The sequence below is a fragment of the Aythya marila genome, assembly GCF_965140915.1.
Source record: "Aythya marila genome assembly, chromosome: 5".
Taxonomy (NCBI): domain Eukaryota; kingdom Metazoa; phylum Chordata; class Aves; order Anseriformes; family Anatidae; genus Aythya; species Aythya marila.
Genome location: NC_139046.1, coordinates 33,076,397 through 33,092,353, shown reverse-complemented (window position 1 = coordinate 33,092,353; position 15,957 = coordinate 33,076,397). Strand labels below are relative to the sequence as shown.

Sequence of the window (15,957 nt, the reverse complement as noted above, 5' to 3'; positions counted from 1 at the left end):
TGATAAGCATTAAGCTGAAGTTCTAGGGTAACTGAGCAGTGTTTGGCAGGCTGGAGTTGTAATCCGTACACCTCTGAGGTAGGAACTGGGGTAATGCAAGGGGGTGGGGGTAGAGTGAAGGGGAACCCATTTAGTGCAAGCACTACCTTACAGTGCTCCTTCCACAGCAAGACAGAATAGCTCAACCACTTGAGAAAGCTAAAGCCATGCCTTGGCTTCGCACACCTGAGCAGATTGTCATTTCTTCTAGCCTTTGACTTGCTGGTTAAGGTAGCTGTTGTTTGTTCTGAAGAGAGATGATTTCTAAGGCTTTCTTCTGCTGTTTAGGGTCTAAACTGATGTTTACTGGTTAATGCCTGCAGAACAAGGAGACTGAAAAAGTAAATCATTTTGTTTAAGCCAGAACAGTCTCAGAAGCATTTTGTCCTCATCCCACTCCTGAAGGTTGCACTACCAACTTGCGATGGCAAATTACGTGCTGCCTTCACAGGTAATCAAGTTGTATACCACAATGTCAGTTGTAGACTGTCTTGCTCTCTTCTGAGGGAAGAGGTGCCCTGGTGCAGGCGTCATGTGTGGTGATAGCTGTATGCACGGTCTGAAGATGAAGATTAGCAGGAGTTTGCTTTGACCACAGATTTCATGTGCTCTGCATCATTCGGGGGTGGTCACTGTAGATGTGTGGTACAGAACAGCACAGAGTGAAGTCTGAATCCACCTCTTGTCAGTGAAGTGCACACCTTCAGCTCAGGTTTCATGCTTTGTCTGGCTTTGTATTTGCTCCTAGCTTCCTATAGTTCTATACATACCTCTGGCTTTAGAATGAGTAGTTTTGTATACTCTCATTTCCAGATCTGATTGGTGATGATGGTACCCTTTTAACAATGACTGTATGGTATGGAAAAAATCCCCAATCCATGTTGTGAAGTGACGGGTGGCCAGGGCAGCTACTTACCCTTTTGGCTCATTGCCTGTCCTGTCTTAATGGCCAGAAGCTGCTACAACCAGGCTAGATGAGGCAGAGTTAGCAGGAAATTTGCGTACTCATTCTTTCCCCCTGCAGAGGCTAACATTTTTGGTTGTATCTCAGGAAGGCCACCTCTGCAACCTGCTTGTCAAGAATAAATAGACCTAATTTTAGCTAGTTGGATTAACACCAGCTCATCTTCAACAACCTTACCTTTCGGTTTATGTTAGCCACGTGGTTTGTGCTGTAGTTGTTTTTCACCCAAGGGTGAGCCATCAAACTCACCAACTGTTGTGAGTGGGCACCAGCAACTCGGGCCCTTTCTCCCTGCGTATGAGATAAGACTGCAGCAGAGCGCAGTGGTCCTAGCTCAGCCGCAATGGATGTGACTTGAGATTGCTTTCCAGCACTTGTTTGTAACAGGCTCTGCTCTGAGCAGAGCACTGGTGGCCGTGACTATGCTTTTGCAGATGAGTGGCAACTCTGCTTTGAGTTCTCCTTAGCAGTCACCATGGGGTGGAGTGAAATATGGACTTGTTTAGAAGTCATAGGAAGTTGAGAATTGTACCACCTTTTCTTCCTGTAGACTTTTTATAAGGTAGCAGGCAATAGACATTTCTTAAACGTTTATGTGGAAATTATTATACAATAACCCTAGGATTCCAGCAGGAAGCAGGTAAGATCCCTGCTCCACATGGTTACCCACCTTGAGCTACCATTGTTTTCTCCATACGCAGAATTTGCTTCAACTTAATTGAATTTAGAAAGGCAAACAGTGATAAAATGAGGTAAGATATTGAAAAATTAAGTGAGAAGATAGTAAAGCTGGAACTACAGTTTTTCTACTATTCACCAATGTGAATAGTAGATGTGCAAGATTTGTGTGTCACTCTCCTAATTTTACTCATAAAACTTGAGTTTGTCAGTCCAGCACTTTAGACAACATACATGTTTTTACTGAATAGTTGAGTTAATGTGCTTAATTACAGGAAGAACAGAGAAAAAGCTGTGCTGAGCCACAATAAAACTCCATCAAGCCCAGTACGTTATCTCTGAGACTGACCAACAGTGGGGGTGTTGAAGGGCAACTGTAAATGTATAATGAGCGTGTAGTGATTATTTCCTACACGTACTTTTCTGGTTTACAACAGCATGCAGCTCAGGGATGTACTGAGTCAGATGCAATGTCCTGCAACAAGACAGAACATCGATCTTCACGTACTAAATGGGCACTGAATGAAATAGCTGGGAATTTTAGAAGAAATTACATTAGCAACCTGCATTTTTATATGCTCTAAACTCCCTCAAATGGAAATAAAGGTACACAAACTTTGGTCAGTATAGTTGCCATGAACCTTTGACCCGTAACAGTTTTTCTGTATCTGATCTCTTAGCTACTTTATAAAAACCCTCACAATAATGATTTTTAATGAAGATAGTGAAGGAAATAATAACATTGCTCCTACAGAGATGCTGAAATGCAATATGCTGTCCAAACCATATTATACTACAGCCTTCAATTCCTACAATTCTGAGACTGACTGTTCATACAATCACAGATTTTATAGTGTCCAAATTCTACCATTTCAAAACACCATTTGCTTCAAATTGTTTTTTTAGGAGACACACCTAGTGCATAATGAATGAGCTGAATCCATATTGTCAAGGTTAGTGTAGATTACTTTTTCAATTGAAAGCAAAAAACGATTTTGTTTCATAGAGAAGTGACGTGAGCTGTCGACTGGGATTAACCTGTACTCCATATGAGAAGTCTTCCAACAGTTCCCCACTAGAGAATCAGCCATCTATAGGAATATAGTATTTTCTTCTTCCTGTTGGGTGTCTGTGTTTTAACATACTCTATCTAACAGTTTATTTTTAGGTGTGTGTATGTATAGGTGTTTTTTTCTTTTGGATGTTAGTACTTTATGTTGCTTCATACAGCCTCATATCTACTACCTTTTAAAGAGGACTGTATAAGGAAAAAGATGAAATAATACTGCAAATTTCAATTTGCCTTTCTCTTTGCACATTTGTTGATACTCTTGCTTCCCATTTCTTTAGCTTTTTTTCTCATCTACTTCAAGTGTTTTGCATCTTCATTTTCGCTTTAAGCAGACAGAACTTTTAACTGTGCACAGATTTAAGGTGTCCCACTTGTTCATACCCTTTTCCTGAGGTACACGTAAGTTCTCTCCTAATTTCCTAATAGTGCACAACTGCCCAAGACAGCTTCACAAGTATAATTAAATAGTCACAGGCTTTTCCAAGTGTAACTTATTCCACCTCCAAGACCCTTCCCCTCCTTACCTGAAAGAGAAGAGAACTGCTGGGAGTCCGGTCTTCCCCAAAGTATTTGCATCTCCTCAGCTGTGTCAGGCAGGGCTCACACTTCCGCAGACCCTCGAGCAGCTGAGCTGTGCCAGACCCTGAAGACGCCGGGTCCTGGCTGCCTACAATTTCCAATCCGATGCAGACACCTTAGGCATGGTATCACTAACATGTCAGTCTCATCACATGACATTTTCACTGAAATGAACTGGTTTTGATTTGTTATTACCTCTGAACAATGCCGTACTTCTTGACAACTTACCTTTTTGGGTGACTACTGTACACAGGTAGATGACAAGCCTGCTTCTATGCAACTTAAAGTTGGACAAATGTACACTTTATATTTGCAACACAAAATAAAGAGAGACTAGTGGTGACTACTTGTTTCCCTCTACGTTAAATACACTTTGCACACAGGTGAGAGAACCCAGTCTTGCTGAGAAATGTTGCCAGTCCAGGAGGACTGACTCCAGGAACAGAGCACTGCTTGCTCCTTGCTGCCACACAAGACCACCCTGTGGAAACAAATGCCCTGAGTGTGCAAAGTGCTTTTTGCCGCATTATTTTTAAATATACTGGAGGAATGGGATTCTTGAGACAGAACTTACCTCCATGGAAGCTGTCAAACGGAGTGTGGACAGGGCTCTGAAGCACATGTTCCAAATGGCATTGGGAACCAAGTTCCAACGTTAGCTTCTAAAGGTCTTAGAACCAGTTTTGTTTTAGGAAATATTAGATGCTAAAGACTAGAAGCAGTCTTTGCCCTTTTTTTCCTTCAGTCTCATTTATTTATTAGCATACACACTTCAGAGTAACAAACAGTCAATACAGTCAATGTCAAAAGTGACCATGGTCAGCATTGCATTGTAGTGTTCAGAACAGATGCACTGTGGATGATACAGGCCATTTGATCTCAGTACCATAACAAATAATAACAACAGCAATACAAAAAAATAAAAAATAGCAAGAGCCCTCTGAGATACTTAAGGGTTTGGTCCAACTCCCATCAAAATCTTTCCCTATCACAGGAACTGGATCAGATGGTAAGTGAATATTCCACATGTATTAAATAAAGAGGGATTTATCTTATATCACTTTGGTTAAATTTAATCCAAATTTATATCTGGGGGAACCTTACTTAACACCTATCATTTAAAAACTTATCTGATGTATTTGTTTGTTTATTTCTATACTGCACCTTCCTCCAAAGAATCTCACAGCATCTTGCAAGCAATAATGAAATACAGCCTCACACCATTCCTGTGAGGTAAGTACATACTATTCCCATCTGTAAAATGGGAACAAAACTGAGACCTAGGATAGTTATCCAAGGCCAAAAAGCAAGTCATTGTCGAAGCTGGGGCAGAGAAGTCCTAGTGCTAGATTCACACAGGCATGCAGCAGCTACAGTACTGAACATCTGAAGTACTGAGCATCTAACTAGTGAGTTTAATGACCTTGGTGCCTAACTCAGAGGTTAGCTGCTCAGCACCAAGGTGCCTATGGACCAGCATATCTTACCATGCTGTGGAAACGCATGTGATTTCAGTGTCTCCAGAGTGAGGCAACACCTCAGCAGAAGCATTAAAGAACTGTGTTCTAGACTTGTATGTGAGCAAGTGCCTTGGTTGTCATGCATCAGCTCTTATACAGTAAATGCCTGTGCAAAGGCACCATGTTGACCCTCCCATAAATACAATCTTGTTCAAGGCAACTTACCCCATAGTAAAAGAAAGCTATGCTGCTTCCTCACAGTAGCACATGCGTGTACACACTGGGACTTCTGCTGTGAATCAAGGTATCTAACTTACCCTGCGATAATTTGCTCGTAGGCACCTAGCCTCCAGCCCCTGAGAGCTCCAGTCCTCATTTGCAGCCCTACACTTGGCATTTGCTAATGAAAAGCTTCCTCCTTTTTGCTTTTCCTGTAACAGCAGCAGAATGTTAGATTGTGGTTTCTTCCTTTCTAACCCTTTGACAAGCCAAAGGGCCCTTTCAAAACAAACTTGCTAAAACTATTTAGCATCTAGAATGGGTTTCCAGAGCAGGGACTGCTATAGCAGAGGTTTTCTATTTTCCTGACCTCTCCAACTACTGCACAGCAATAAAGCACTTGCCATGTTTTCCCCCAAGACTATATACTGCAAACCATCCTTTGAGGTGCTAGCAGCAGTCAGTTTTTTTGGAGCTACTGGTACCATACTGCTTCTACTTCTCTTTTAAAACTGCACATTAATTCTAAAAGTTTGTCTCAAAGACCCAAGTAGCATTTGAGCATCAACTTTTACGTTCTACATCCTCCTCCCACACCCCACCCCCAAAAATACGTTGTACTGGTACAAAAGGTTCACACATGTGATAACAAAAAAAGAAAGAATTCATCTCTAAAGGGTAATTAGGCAGACCACTAATGAATTGTATCACCTTAACAGTCTCATGTCTAACTTCTCTAGTTTTTTTTTTCCCTCTCTGAAATTGCAGTCTTATACACAAGGTCTTGTTATTAAAGTCCTCTCCTGTAAGACCCATTTACCTCCTTTTCCCTTTAAGTATTGCTAACTGATGGTTTGTTTACCTATTGACTGCAGGAAAGGAGGAAGTTTGTTGTTTTGTTTTGTTTTTTAATTAAGCGTATGAAAGTCATCACAGATTGATTTGTCATCTCATAGCAATTTCAAAGTTAGGAGGCATCTGGAATGCTAATATGCGTGCTTGCTATCGAAGGCTCACCACAACTTTAAAAAAAAAAAAAGCATTAACTCTTTGAAACAGCTAATAAAAAACCTGAAAAAGTGGAAAATTCATTAGCATACTATCATGAAAATAAACCCAAGATGGACTCTGGGAGGCCACAGAAGAAACTTGTATTTGCAGTGAACTGCCAAAATTATCTGTTTCAAACAATTTCTGTTTAAGGATGCAATGTCTCCATGCCTCACTATTTCCTACAGTATACCCACTTTATGCCCTCTAACTTTCAGGCCACAATCAAGATCGAGTTTTAATACTGCCGTTTTGTTTAGAGGTGATGAAAAAGGTATTAGAGCTGATCGCTTACTACAGTAGTGTGCTATCTAAAGTAACTCTTTTGTGTTGTTTTTTTAATTTTTTTTAGAAATTCTTTTAGGCCCTTCAATTTTAATTATAAATGTTATAGCTGCATTTCATTCCAGAGCTGGACTGTACAGGTGTGTTTTCTTTTTTATGCTCACAGTCATGAATTACTTGAAATAGCAGTTTCCCAAAGCATGGAGTTACCTTCATATATCCTAAAGTTCTTGGAATCGCATCCGAGGACAGGACACTGGCAAGAGAGAGCAATTTCTGATCAATATGCATTACCAGCTTAAGATGTTAACAGGGAATTAATCAAATACTAATATAAGTCTTGTCCTCATTTTGGAAACTGCATTATCATATTATTTATTCATATTACTTATACTAAAACCTGGAATGTGAGTGAACAGGTGAATACTGATAGTATTTATACTGCTAGTATTTAAAAAACTGTTCAAGTGGCTAGAGGCAACCAACAGCAATGGTAGGTGAAGCCATTAAAAGAAAATGCATCATTTCAGTATTTCTGGATTTTAATCTAAACACTGAGGTTGTGCCTGGGCCACAGTGAAAAAAAACTAAGCACAAGTGGCCCTGTGATTCCAGACAGGGATTAGGGGATGTGATGCATTGACATTCCTCCTCCCAAACTGCCCTGAGTTAACAGCTGATACCTTGGAGAAAGGATGCCTGGGAATTGTCATTAGTGTAATGCTGTGAATGCAGAAACATTACCTTCCTGATCACTGCTCCAGTCTGTGCACTTACGTGACAGCATCATACTTGGGAACAGGAACATGGCCAAGAAGTCACCTCTTTCATGTGCATTAGAAGACAGTCAAACTATGATCTGAAGGGATCACAGTGGTTGCTGGCTACTAGTGCGTGCAGGTGTGTGCATGTGTAAGGGTTTTACCTTAAAAATAAACAGCCTTGAAAAAAAACCTTGGTTCCCCAGTCTGTGTGCCAGAGTGTTATTACTGATTTTCAGAACTGCAGTTCAGCCACAAGAGGCCAAACTTGCCAAGCTAGGCACTTTTCCAGCAGCCCACCCAGTCTGAAAGTCAAATGTTTTTGGAGACAACAGTCTGCTATTCTCTCCCTAGAGTATCTGTAATCTCCTGAGAGGCTACATAAAAAGCAAGGCTGTTCTTGGACAGAAGTGAATTGAGGCTAGGGTGGGGAGAGGACTGATCGACAGCAGTTACCACATCCAGCCACTACAAACTGTTGTCTCCCTTTGCTCCAGGTTTCTTCTGATTATCACCAATCTCTACCTTGTGCACACCTATAACACAATGCAGCAGCTGTTGTTGGTCCAACCTATAGTATACACAAGAGCAAGGAGACTTGGAATTAGGGGAAAAAACACTCCTGCTGGTTTCAATACTATGCAGTTCCCTGAAAAAATGTTATTCCTACCCTGAATCCCCAGTCACTTGCTCTTGTTTACTAAGAGGTAATCTGGAGTCCCACCTGTTTGCCAGAAATCAGAATCATTCTGGTTTACCATACAGACCTCTTGACTCATGCTGGTGTGATTCCTGAGTATGGAGACCTTGATTCTCTGAAGACCAGCCAGAAGTCAGGCTGGTGCGATACAGACCAATCTGGAGTTAGTTACTTAGGTTCACAGAGGGCTGATGCAAACGTCATTTTGATAACTAACTGCTGGGCTCTGGAAGCAGTTCCCTCTGCACTGTGATGATCTCAGGAGTTTGGAGGGAGTTAAAGAGGTTTCCTTCCAAGTGATTCCAGTAGAGCAGAAAGTTACAAAGCAGCCCTGTAAGTTTTGTGCCACTCTCAACTCATCTTTCAGTGATGCTCTCCAAGATGCGAATCAAATTGTCCAATCCCAACAGGTACCCATCCTCCCTATTGCCTTCTTGCCAGGGGATCCTGTGATCCAGTGTCTGCCCATCAGGGAGAAGGGTGGTCTTCCCAAAATCAATCAGCCACACATTCGCATTCCCACTGCCATCGTGTACAAAAAGTAGTGAGCTTCCAACGACCTGGAAGGCAGATTGAGATGATGTGGTTAAAAACACATCTTTATGTCCCCCCTGACACTTACGCTTCCAAGAAGACAACCTCCTCAGGTGACCTTCTCACCTGGGACCCATCAGACTTTGGGGCTGCACTGCTTGTACATTGACAATTTGCATGCCCCATTTGCATAACAAAATTGATCAGTAACATAAACAGGCACCTTGGTGGCAAAAAGGAGCCAGTAGACAGAGGGGAGAAAAGCAGTTTGCCAGCTCACTTGGCAGCAGATCTCAATTTGAGCGATTCAGCAAAAGCCAGTAACTACTTTCAAAGAAAGACCATGACCTATGATTAATAAAATTGCCTCCAGTGACAAGTGGAAATCAGCAAGGTAAAATACAGCATTCCCACTGGAACATACTGAAATTAGAGAAACCACAGGAAACTGGCACTAATAAACCATTCCCAACTGTGGCACAGAGCTCTAAGTGCTGGGATGTTATAAAGTTGGAGGATTTATTATTCCTCAACGGGTTTAGTCTTCTGTATCGTTGTGATGGAGGCTTTGAGGTACCTGTACTGTTAACACAGATTAGTTTTCTTCTACTACAAACTCCTTCCTAGTAATGCAGGGGCTATTCTGAAGTACATCTGAATGGTAAAATGAAGCAGCAATGCACCTTAACGGAGCATTACACTCACTGCGCACCTCATGTCGCTTGAAGAAGTCCGAGGATTCAAGAATGATATGAATTTCCTGCAGACGCTTGAGGTATTTTTTCTGGAGGAAGAGGAGAGAAAAATATATAAACAGTTAGGGAGAGAATGAATGAGGATACCCTGCTCATGAGAATCAATATAATGAAGAGATCACACTAATTTTAGGCTAGAAGTCCTTTAAAACAGAGCCACCATTTGAAAGTCGATCTGAAAATACACTTCAATAGGCTTCCATAGTGAAAGACCAGAATAGAGTTCCTCTGCTGCATCAATTACACCAAATGTACTTATCTGTCTTGCTTTGGATGCATGGATACATCACCTGGATGCAGAGCAGACTTTTTTTAAAAAAAAAAAAAAAAAAAAGAGAAGTTTCAAGCAATGAAAAATCTTTCAACCTACCATAGTGAGAGAGAAGGAGCTCCAAACATATTGGGGGGGAGGGGAGGGAATATGGGGGAATACTCAATGCATAAAGCTCTAGCATGCATTATTAATGGTGCCCTGCATTACCAAGCCTGCTGCTCCTGAGTCTTCCCTCTTAATGACATCTACATCACAGCAAAACACTGTGACAACCTTTGAAGTTCTGAAGACAGGAGACACGTTATGCCATCTACAACACGCCTGCTGTGCTTCCCTTGAAAAACCATGAACTCCTGAATACACAAATTGCTCTTTGAGGCAAGCCTCACACATTGGAGCACTGCCAGCCACCAGTCTCACTTCCTGTCCCCATGCTCTGTTTTTATCTCTTCTAAACTGAATTCCCAAGTCACGAGCTCTTCTAACGCCCCAGTACTTGCTTGGACAGCATTGTCCTTCTGATGTATTTCACACTCAGGGTGGAGACTGGTGGCAAGCCACACGCTAGCTTTTCTGACTGTTTGGTAGCATGAGGAACCCGAGGTTGGCATGGCAAGAGCTGCCAGGATGGGCCTCAGCCAACCACATCTCCATGCCCAGTCTATCCGCTGAGAGGGACTAAAAGTCCAATCACTTTCCTCTTTGGTAGTTTAATCCATTTTGCTCATATCAATGCAATTATGGCCATCACGCAAGTTGAATTGATCAAAGATTAGTCAACCTGAAGAGTTCAGACTCACCAGAATAGTTGTGTTGCCCTCGATGAATTCCACAAAAACTTGGAGAACTTGCTCCTGTGTCTTTGTAGTTTTGAAGTTTGTGTTACATGTTCCATCTGCCTTCTGCACAAAAACACAGAGACAGTTTTTACTACACATATCACTCCTCTTGTCAGTCAATCCTCTTGAACCATCAGCAGCAAAGCTCTCACTAACCAGATGAAAGTAAGTAGTCAAACAGGAAGAGAGAAAATAAAGCAGGTGGAAGAGAAAAGATACAAAAGCTGATTGGACAACATTAAATGGCACTTCATTTCCTGTTGAGTGCAGTTTAAAAAAAAAAAAAAAAAAAGACAGAACCAAACAACTCATGATACTACCAGCCTGCAGGAGGGTTTTCCTCACATCTCAGTAGTAGCAGTAGCAGTGCAAAGTTCAATGGGGCAAACCACAGTGACCTCTTTAGTTGTCTGCTCAGCTAGCTATCTAGCTTGGTGTAGCCAAACCCCGGCTGGGAGGTGCATGGGGACATTTTCAAACCCAGTTTTACTTATTTTTTTTCCTCGTCTATTTAGTTGGGTTTTGTTGTTTTTGTTTTTCAGTGTAGAAACCAAAGAACTGTGGTTAAGACTCGGTTCCTTTGCACATTAATATGACCTAGAAGTCACAAAAATCGAAAGCAGGCTCTAGACAAGAACAACTCAAGATTTGCAATGGAAGCAGTGATACAAATGCTAGAAGCGATGAGGCAGGTGTGTGAATTTTGGCAAAGAACTGTGTGTGAGCATGCCTGTACCTGGCTAGGTCCTGGAGAAATTCAGAGTATTTTTATGCTAACAGTACAGCTCAATACAGAAGCATCCTGCTACTGAAAAAAGAACCAAGTCTGTGTGTGTGCTGGCAGTGGCCAGTTTGTGCTTGTGAGGCTACATGTACCTAAGAGCAGCACGTGAGTCTGAGACATCTGTCAACACAGACTGTGTGAGTATGCACTTCTCCAAGAACATGCCTTGTGTCGAAAGACACTAATACAAGCTTTAGGACATGCATGTAAAATACTGTAATTATTGCAGCTGGTAGCCCCTACCCACCAAAAGTCTGCAAAATTATCAAATTATATTATTCTCTGTTGTATCAGTCCAATGCAATCCACAATAATTCCATAATCACTCATAATCCCTCATAGTTTCCATAATTCCATTATAGGAGTAAATTAATAGGTCATCAAAATACGCTCCCTTCTACATGTTAAGAGTTGCTGCACCAAAACTAGTTAAATTCAGCTCTGGTCTCAGCAGGTGAAATATTATTTATTCCAAAGCAGAACTGGGACCTCTAGTACATATGTTAAAAAAAAAATCCAATAGTACTAAATTTCCAGATTTATCATGCAAAGAATGAACTGTCTGAATGGCAAAGCCATGCAGAACAGCCTCCCACCTACCAGACATTTTAGCAGGAGAATAAACAGAATTTTATTCCAAGGCTGTGGGCCAGATACAAGTGTGGCATGTCAGCCTGATGAGATGTGTAAGTTATGCAAGAGAAGTTCAGCAGGTAGGCAGTACCAGTTAGGAGCCATCTGATCTGATGTACGGTAATACTCAACAGAACATAGAAATTTGGAGGTTAGTCTGATGTCTCGTATCTCTTCTCAAGAGTAAGGTTATTTTAAAAATAATCTCTCTGCATGCCCTAAATCCTAGAGCAAAGTCTGGAAGAGCTGCTGTGGTTTCCCTTCTATTCCTGTATTGTTGTATTGTGTGTGTGTGTTTTTTTTTTAAATGGATATACTAGTTGCTTCCTTCCTTGTTGTTTAGAAATACTTTTTCTGTTGCTTTGAGTGGTTGGCAGGAAACATAATCTCTGCCTGTCTTTTCTTGCTGTAAACATAAACCCTGGCTTGGAACTGCACCATCCCTCATATTCTGTATGAGGCCTTTGCAACAGCTCGGGGTGTACATGACCCCCAGGAGGTGCTTGCCCAACTTGCTCCCTGAAGCCTTGCCTTTGTCAGCTCCCACAGGTACATCCCTGCACGGCGGAGCACGCTGCTGCACAGCCCAGCTGGGGGCTGCCTGCAGCTCTTCACACCAGATGTGGCAGTGACAAGGCTGGCAGGACAGCAGGTCTGGCTGCTCCGCAGGATATCGCTGCCTATCTTAGCCTGTGCGGTATTGCTCAGATTACTCTGCAGACTTCCCTTAAAGGGCTCTTTGTTAAAGTTGTGACCTAAATGGATTTCACAAAGATTAATGAATCAAATCTGATGTCCTTCTGGGAAAAGGGCTATCCTGGCTGACATCTAAAGGAGTGATACCAAAGGGAGAAGTAATTTCCAAAACTGCACAGAGATTCACTGACAGAATGGGAGGCAAGAACTCCTGATTCTCAGCCCCACGCATCTCTGCTCCTCAAAATTATTAGTTTACTGTTGTAGAGACAGTGCTTGTGAGACCAAGCCTTCAGGTAGTCCCTTTAAGAGGAAACCTGCATTCTGAATCTCATTTACAGGGAGCCACTTCATGGAAGCTTCTGTACTTTTACCTTCTTTGCTTCTGCTTCTTACCCCAGCAGCCACAGGGCAGGAATATTCTTGAACAACCACTCAACGTATCTGCTGACCTAACTCCAGGAATTATCAGTGTACTCAGGGAGAACAGCCCTTTTTCCCATGAACCAGTCACTGGCATTACAGATCCTTAAAGGCTTTCCTTTCAAAATGGGGACGTCCACAGCAGAGCTTTGCTGCTCTGCAAATATACAGAACGGGATGTACAGTTCAGCTCCCGTGAAACAGTGCTGGGAGTACTGACTAGCTGTGTTGCTTGAACAACAACTGTTACCACTTCTCCACATACAAAAATAGGAGAATGATGCCTACATCCCTCATGACAGCACAGAAAGACAGACGAAAAGTTAATGCACTGGAGTACTCCAAAGTATTTCTTGTGCTTAAAACAGGATTAAGTATTTGTGCCCTGTTTTACACAGTTCCAGCACTGTCTCAACAGAGGGAAATACCATGCAGTCTGTGTGCCAAGTGCTCCTCCCCACCTCTGACAGACAGCCAAATCACAAAGAACAAGACAGGAGGTTTTACTGGAGCTCCCTTATACTCCCTTAGCTCAGTCACTCTTCAGAACTCAACATAAATACGTCTACACTGATCAAAGATCTTCTGAACATATGCAAAAGGTCCTGAGATCATCTGGGTTTCGGATTTCATCACAGAGTGCATCGAAGGGCTGAAGTGGTACAGGATTAAAATAGGTACCATGATACATCATGAGATGGCTAAAGGGTAAGACACAAAGAGTGTTGGCTGAACTAGAGCCAGATCATCTCCACCCAGACAGTTCCCGCATGAGAATGCCTGTGTCTAACAGTCAGGAGTGGGTGGCACAGTGTACAGGGGGCCAGCACAGCATGAGCTGGAAGCACTAGTTCCTGTATCACAGCAGGAGAATCTGTGAATGAGGAAGGGAAAAGACAACACAGGGAAGCAGAGAAGAAAGGGGTGGTTAAAGAGCCTCTGCTCTGCTCATGAGCCTCACCTTCTTTTAACTCTCTTTTTCCTATGTGCTTGAACAATGAAACAGAAGCAAAACTAATTCAAATATCACTTACTGCATCCAAACACAGCTAAGTTAAACATATATGCTGACAGTGGGCACAGCTGTGCTCTGATAACCACCCTGAAATCACACAGGGTAACCCACACTAACATCTTCACAGCCATTGCCATGGGCCTCAGCTAGCAAGCATTCATCCAGGGCTGAGGCGGGTTTGGGCAGCCCTCACCCCGCCCCGTGCTGCTACAGGAATCCCGCTATCAGAACCCAAGCACAGGCTAGCTGTGACAGACCCATGCAAGCAGAAGGCACTTCTGTTACATCCAAGTAACTTTGTGAGGTTGCTGATATTCTAAGTGTAGGTCCTAAGGGCTTCTGGATAGGTACCTGCTATTGCCACGGGGCACGACAAATATAAAGAATTAATGGGTAGGAAAGAACATGGCAAAGGCTCTTCTGTGTCTGTAAGGCAGTATCCTAGGAATGGTCTAGGGGCACAAACTCATCCATTAAGAACAGCAGAAGGATTTTGTTGATGGATAAATTTTATCTCTGTTTTTTTCTTCTGGCTTTATTTCAGTCCATCAATACTGGACAATGTCATGTACTTAAAAGTTAAAGGGGTTTCCTCTATCCTAAGAATATCTAGCTAATGTTTTAACATGCCTTGCAAATAAGCATAACTGGAACAAAGCCTCCTTACTGTGATTCACTTGGAATAAATACGCATATTTCTAGACTAAAAAAAATATTACATGAGGAGAGGCAGTTACTTAATCAGTTCTGAATTCTTCCTTACAAGTTTGATTGTCCTTGTATATACACTGTGTACCTGCATGGCTTCTTCCTGCAACTTCTCTGTGGTTGAGCCAAGCATGGCTGATACACATTTGATGCTCAACGTCCTTGACACTACTCTGTTACAACTACAACTGATGCTTTAAAGCCACAAAACATTGAACTCTGTGGATTCAATTAATGCATTTTTATGTAATCCTTAGGAAAACCCAGCTACTGATGCACACTTGTGTTATAATTAATCAACATATCAAAGTTCAGTCACCAAGAACAGGCAAAAGGATAATTATTACCTTAATCCCTTCGATTCTGAAGCCCAGGTTGGCACTAGAGCTGATTGTTTCCCTCCACTGCATGTATCGGGGCTTGGTGACAGCATGCTGGGCATTCTCCTCAGCTGTGGGAGCAAGAGGATCCACTTCAATCATTTTCTTGTACATGTCCTTACGCAGCTTTGGTTTCTCACGGGCTTTAGTCAGCTCCTCTTCCAGGTATGTCCTGCAAAAACATCACATCCCAACAAAGCTGCAATGACTTTCAAACCTTTCTTTTTATAGCTTCAGGCCTCAGGAGAGGTCAGCCAGAGAAGTATTATCATTATCCCAGTTTTTCCTATAAGGAAACTAAAAAGCATGGACTCACGACTGCACAGGCTTCTTTAGGGAAACCGTAGAGGGCATCCAGATTTGTCACTCACTTCTGTTCTAACTATACCTTTACTTACTGTTACTTGCTATTGTGATGTCCTGCTTACAGAATGGGAGAAAGCTGAAACCTATTCTGCCATGACATACAACTGTATTTTCAGAGGACAGTTAAGAGAAATGACTTGCAATGAAATCAAAAGCTAAGAGGCCTGCTGAAGTCTTACTGTCTTCTCTCTCCTTGAGAAAAACTTCAGTTATGTCCTATTTTTTCATCAGGCCTCGGAAAGCAATTAAGATTTGCAAAATGTATCAGACAGACAGAATCGCTCCTCATATAGTAAAAGGGAAAGAATAAAGCAGATTATCTATCTGAGGAACTGTAGCTCCAAACACAAAGAAGCAACTAAGGAAGGAAAGGAAACTCTTTAATGAAACCCTTTAACCTGGCAGCCACTACAAAGGCACTATCCATGTTCTCAGCGTTTACTGGACTCCTAAAGCTTGCCTCTCTTCACAAAGCTTGCACTTTATGAAGTGCCTGGAGTGTGCTTTCTTCACCACGATGTAAAATAAACAGGGTTGTTTAAGAGTTGCTGTCACCCATTATCTGAGTGTCAACTACTTTGAATACAATAATGTACTACTGACAAACCTTTCTCCTCTTTCTTCTGGGTATACCAGCACTACACATTTCTACTCTGATTTAGTAGACAGCTCACTTAAGGATCTACATCTGTCTGAAAAGGTTTATATGCACTCCTGTAAGTTGAGTATTTCATTTATCTCAG

At 42.0% G+C, this 15,957-nt stretch overlaps 1 protein-coding gene across 1 annotated transcript in view; it reads right to left on the bottom strand.

The window, feature by feature from the left end:
• Positions 1-3,904: 3,904 nt before the first annotated feature.
• ITPKA (inositol-trisphosphate 3-kinase A) overlaps positions 3,905-15,957 on the bottom strand; it is a 39,550-nt gene continuing 27,497 nt past the window's right edge. Inside the window, exons 4-7 of the mRNA XM_082761442.1 lie at positions 14,816-15,020; positions 10,171-10,272; positions 9,054-9,125; positions 3,905-8,367 (exon numbers count right to left, since the gene is read on the bottom strand). Coding sequence (XP_082617568.1) covers positions 8,164-8,367; positions 9,054-9,125; positions 10,171-10,272; positions 14,816-15,020 — 583 coding nt within the window. The 3' untranslated portion in view covers positions 3,905-8,163. The remainder of the gene's footprint in view (positions 8,368-9,053; positions 9,126-10,170; positions 10,273-14,815; positions 15,021-15,957) is intronic.